General features: G+C 32.1%; 1 protein-coding gene across 1 annotated transcript; it reads left to right on the top strand.

Moving 5' to 3' along the window:
- Positions 1-333: 333 nt before the first annotated feature.
- On the top strand, positions 334-2,220 carry LOC110668177 (uncharacterized). The gene is made up of 2 exons (XM_058132537.1): positions 334-859; positions 1,164-2,220. The coding sequence occupies exons 1-2, from the start codon at positions 535-537 to the stop codon at positions 1,880-1,882; spliced, it is 1,044 nt and encodes a 347-aa protein (XP_057988520.1). The 5' UTR covers positions 334-534; the 3' UTR covers positions 1,883-2,220.
- Positions 2,221-6,172: the final 3,952 nt, after the last annotated feature.

The following is a 6,172-nucleotide window of genomic DNA, read 5'->3' as shown; positions in this document are numbered from 1 at the left end:
AGTGTAGTTGTATCACATGCTCAAAGTTCAATTTTGTGTTGATTGTGCTCGCCAACCCCAATTTTTACTCTTAATTAAAATGATATATGTGAATTTTCAAACATAATAGAATTTTTTAAATTGTAATTTTATTTTGATTTTGACACTTATTCGGACTGTCATATTTTTTGATCTAAAAAAAATTAAATAAATTTAATTTATCATAAATAAAAAAACATAACTAGATATCTCATCTATTTTATTATGTGAATTTATATTATGCGTTAAATCCATAATCGTCCTATTAGAATTTTCCATTTTCAATGACTTTATTTTTCCGTTCTTTTCTTGCAAACACGCTACTTTCAGTCAATAAAACGGTGACGTTTTACTCGATGCTTACCCTTTTTGGCGCGTTTTCTCCTTAGCCCTCACCTTACCCTCGCAGCGTGTTCTTTACAAGGGCACTAATCTGGGTCGACAAGCTGTTTGATATAATGCCTCAACCATTTGAACGAACAACATATCAGTAGAGGACTTTGTTCGGGCTTGGATATGGAAGCGGCGCACTACTATCTTGATGGCAATGCAGATGCGGTAGAGTTTTGTCCACATGACTTGTACCGCCACGTTTTAGCGGCCGCAACTTACACGCTGCAAGAGGGTGATCGGCCGAGCCGATCTGGAAGCATTTCGCTCTTCGATGTTGATGCTGATGTAGGCCGCTTCGATTTGTTTCATCGCGTGGAAACGGCTGGGATCTTTGATATTAAGTGGAATCCTGTTGGAGGCACGATAGATAGGCCAATGCTTGCACAAGCTGATGCCGATGGGTGCTTGAGAATTCATGAGTTAGAGTGCCTTTCAGATGGAGAAAAAGGTAGGTAAAATATGAGAACTTTAATCATGTGAAAATAGATAATTTTGGGATTTTAGAAATAAAAAGGGAAGGGAAGGATTTGATAATGAAATTTTACTTAATTTTAGAGTTCTCATTGCCTTATCCATGCATTTTCAAGATACAAATGAAGCCATTCTCATACTTGATAGAAGTGATATTGAGAATGAACCCCGTTTTGACGTCTTTGGCAACCACATCCACAGTACTCATATATAAATCTGATTATTTGTTTTTTGTTTGTTTTTGGTTGGTTTTTGATAACTTCTTTTTATTTATGAGGCAGGGGGCTGTCTAAGAGAGATTAATGGTGAAAAAATCAGCTCTTCTATGTGCCTTTGCTTGGATTGGAACCCATCAGCCACATCCATTTCGGTTGGAATTTCAGATGGTTCTGTCTCAATGGTCTCCTTCTCAGAGTCACAACTCTATGTAAGTCAAGAATGGAAAGCTCATGATTTTGAGCTATGGGCTGCTTCCTTTGATATGCACCAACCACAATTGGTATACACTGGCTCGGATGACTGCAAATTCAGTTGTTGGGATTTGCGGGATAGCCCTCCGAATATGGTATTTCAGAATTCAAAGGTTCATAAGATGGGTGTTTGTTGCATTGCAAAGTGTCCTAGTAACCCTAATACCTTATTTACTGGTAGTTATGATGAGTATCTAAGGCTTTGGGATGTAAGATCAATCTCAAAACCAGTAAACGAGACATCAATTCATTTAGGGGGAGGAGTTTGGAGAGTCAAGCACCATCCATATATTCCAGGTCTGGTCTTGGCAGCTTGTATGCACAATGGGTTTGCAATTGTAAAGATTGAAGATGACAAAGGTGAACTGATTGAAACTTATGGAAAACATGGCTCCCTTGCTTATGGGGCTGATTGGCAAAGAAGAGAATTGTCTCAAGGGGACGAGCAGAAAAGCAGTGTGGTGGCTACTTGTTCCTTTTACGATCGGCTTCTGCGGGTATGGATTCCAGAAAATAGTAATGGTATGTGACTGATTGGTTCAGTGCAACTAAACATGCTGCCTTAGTATATTTCAATTTCAAACCATGTGTTGCCGCTGGTTTTGGGGATGTTTTGTTGTACTTTGTTATGTATGCATCATCGATGCTGTCCAAACCTTTTTTTTTTTCCTTTTTCTTTTGGTTTAGTAATTTACAATAAGAATTTCTAGTTGTATCTACTTTAGAGAATTGAATATGGTAGACTATCGAGAGCAGAACTCAAACTTACATCCTTAAAGCAAGGGCCCCTAGTGTCTTTACTTTTCATGATTGTGAGGGCTTTTCATTATGCTGCTTATAGATATCAATGGCATACATGACTTTCGTATATTTTTATTTAATTTCCGAAATTGTTATTAATTCCTATTTACTTTAGGATTGTTGGGTTTTCCGTCACCCACATTTATGTTCTATCCTGTTATAGTAGCGCTAATGTTAATTGTGGTCTCCTATTCTTTTTGATGTTCATTGGACTCATTTCTATCATGTCTAAAAGAAGGTGGAGGTGGAAAAGATGGACATATCATTGGTGCTAAAGTAATCAAAATTTTCATTCGCATAACATGTATACTTGGTGTATGGTGATGAATATTGCGGAGAATCTTTTCAAAGTCGCCTATCATTTTTGGTGGTCGCTTAGCTTTGTTAAACATAGGTCATATATTGTTTGATGTGGTTTTATTAAAGAGGGCCACTTTCATCTGTTAAACTAACAACTTTGCTACAACCATGGTGGACAGTTTCTCATTTTAATATGCATAGTCACCCTAGGCATTGCCAAATTTCGTTGAGGATTTGGCTTTGTTTATGGCATTGCTAATAAATACTTGCAGTCAAGAGGTTGCATAGCTCAACTTCTCAAAGTTGAGAGTTGAATACAAATCTAAGCATCTATTTTCAGGGGAAATTGAAGGACTAGACGAAGAGATTCTGGGTTAGGTTGCACCTTTGCATCCTGGTCTGCCTGGTTCCTTGATCGGGAGTTATATTGTACCAATTTTTCTAACCAAATTTCTTAATGGGTTGTTTCCATCTGTTGACATTAATGGGGATCATATATGCCTTCTCATGGTCCACTTTTACAGGGTATTCTCACAGACTGGCCTTTTTAAGAGGCTTCCAAAGTCCACTAATTTTTGAAAAGACAAAAATTGATTGTCAAAATAGTTAAAGAGTTTAAAATTCAATAGATTCAACTAATGTACTATTTATTTGATATATTATTTAATAAATAATAATTTATATATAATCTTTTATAAATTAATAATAGTGTATTTAATTATAAAAAATTGATACTTTGATCTCTCTCTATATATATATATAAAACAAATTATTAAAATAGATCTAGTAAATTTTAATATATATTTTTCTTCTAAAAAATAGTTTTATAGCACAATAAAATTAAAGAAAACTGATAAAATTTTTACATTGTAAAAGAAATTATTATAAAAATAGTTAAATAATTAAAATTAAATAATTATTCAAAATAAATTATATATATAAAAAACAAAATGCATGCATTTTATAGTTTTATTAAAAATTATAAGTAAATTAACATATTAAAATAATTAGGGTTTAGAGGAGTACTTTACAATGGAAAAATAGTTTAGTTATTTTAATTGTATTCCTAAAAATTAAAATATTTTTTATTTATTTTATATATAACAATTTAATAAATGTATATATAACCTAAGAAAATATATTTTCTTATATATTTTCTTTTTAAAATTAAATTATATGTATTAAATTATTATTTTAATTAATAAAATATAATGATTTTTAAAATTAAATTATCAAAGTTTCTCCATAATTTAAATGGTGTTCGACTTAGGAGTTAATTAATTGGGAATATAAATTTTAAACAATAATCTTTTACAATATATATATATATATATATGCAAAATTTTGGTTTAGTTTAAATTACAATTAATTTTTAATAGCTTTTTCTAAAAAGGTTTGAATGGACCAACGAAGAGATCAAATTTTCGGTTCTTTTCAGTTGAATCGGCTATACCGACGATCCATGTTGGCTGCCTGGTAATCGAGTTCTGATATGTACCTAACTACCCATAATAAATTCCTAGGCATGGATTTATTGCAGTAGCTGAGACCAGCTCATTCATTTCTATGAGACTATATTACATTTCTCAATCATTCTTCTATATGGTCTCCTCTTTCAGTGCTTCTAATTAAGCTCTATTTTATTTTATGTTAAAAGGGTATCTTTTATTTATTTGTTTTTTTCACTTTCTTTTTCTGGCGCAACAGAGGAAGTTATGGGGTGAAGAGATAATGTTTTTGAGGTTGAGCTTTGAAGAAAGTTCATCTTACAGCTACCACTGCATTGGCCACGAGGATCAATTAATGATCAATCATATTTGATCTTGGGTATATGGAGGTTTATTATTATTATTTATTAATGTGGGGTCCATTCGACCACAGGACAAACAAAACTTCCACATCCACTTCCAGAGCATTCAATGAAATATTTCAAGGTTTAAATTAAGTTCTTAATCAATGCAGTGGTTCTAATTATAGAGATTTCATCTTTCCCACACGGTTGAAGGGAATAATTTGATTGAGATGAGAGTACCCACTAACTGTACACTCATTAGGGCATAAAATTAGAAAAAGGGAAATATGACAAATTATGAGATGAATGATTAAGATTAGGAAGAACAACAGCTGGGATTTGATTAGCATCCTTACATATAATCCAATAAACTTAGAGATAAGTGGGGTTGTTGGACAGCATAAGCTTATCAAACATGAACAACAGTATTGTAGTTCCACCCTGTAGATGCACGTGAACCTTATTATTATTATTCCACCAATTTTTAAAGGGGCTTCCTTGCCCTCCTCAGACTCAGTAATTGCACCCTTTAATTTAGTCTTGATAAATTTAAGATGCCCTTTTCAAGTACTGTAAAAATATGTACCAAAAAAGGAGAATGAAATTGCTTTTACGGAAAACGTTAAAATGTTTTGGCTGAAAGCAATAAAGAGGGGGCAGGAGGATGTCTACCAAAACTTTTCCGTGTATATCAGTCGGTTTTGGGCTGAACTGACAATTTAGAAATGAGATATTAGTTATAGGTAATTCTGATTTAACATGGCTCAAGACTTAGTTTTTGATGAGGAGCATTTTATTTTATTTTATTTTAATAAAAATATTTATTAATTATTTAATTTTAATTAAAATTAATTATTTTTTTATTTTATTTAAATTTTTTATTATATTTATTTTTATCTAAAACTTTTTAATTCATTACAATTTAATTAAAATTTAAAATTCTATAAATATTCATTACATTTTTATTATGTATAATTTTTTTTTTAATAAAGTGTTCTTACTGATAAAACTAATTCACTTTATTGTATCCTTAAATTCTGAATTTAAAACTATTCGGCATTACAGGCTGCGTCAGTTTTAGTCTGATTGAATGACAATTTCTGTTTCAATTCCAATTTTTTCACTGTTCAATCCAATTTGATTCACGTGGTGCCTTCTTACATCCTACATGTTTTCTTTGAAAAGAAAATGGTTTAAATCGAATTGGATCGACAGGACAAACCATAAGTTTCATGTTGGTTATAGTTCAAGGCTGAGAAAGAAGGGAGTGAAATTAACTCTGTTATATAAAGTTCAAGACCAATTCGTGTCCATATCCTGTTGACCAGGACCAATTCGTGTCCATATCCTGTTGACCAGGACCAATTCTGAGTTTAACTCAGTCCAGGTCTTCTTCAGAGGCTGAACTGGTCTTGGAAAATTTCACTGTTTTTTGATCAGCAAAACAAATGGATCCTTTGGTCGAAGAAGCCCTTTTAAAAACTTGTTACAAATCCACTGCATGTATTTACATTGCTGGTAAAATGTATTCGATCCATGAGTATATGCTTTGGATGTGTGTCATTACCAACAAAATCATTGGCGATTCAGAATGGTCTTTCAGAAGCATGAATACTGAGTATAATAATTTCACTTTAATTTTGAAAATTTGTTGGGAGAAAAGAGCTATTGAACTTAAACATTTAACCTGTTAGATTTCATATTTAATCAGTGAATTATTAGCCAATGCAGAGATATCCAAGTAGCAACAAATTAAAAATAAAAAAAAAGCCTAATAATGAAGCCCAACACATGGTTTCCTTTCCTCTGGCAGTCAAGAAGTTGTCAGAAGACCATATTTGGCCTATATGCTACAGTGATTAAAAGAATATAAAGTAAAAGTGATATATATAAGAAGTTGAATTGTAATATTTATTTAATTAATTAT

This window comes from Hevea brasiliensis, chromosome 13, assembly GCF_030052815.1.
Source record: "Hevea brasiliensis isolate MT/VB/25A 57/8 chromosome 13, ASM3005281v1, whole genome shotgun sequence".
Lineage (NCBI taxonomy): Eukaryota > Viridiplantae > Streptophyta > Magnoliopsida > Malpighiales > Euphorbiaceae > Hevea > Hevea brasiliensis.
The sequence above is the reverse complement of the archived record's forward strand: the minus strand, read 5'-3'. Positions and strand labels throughout refer to the sequence as shown.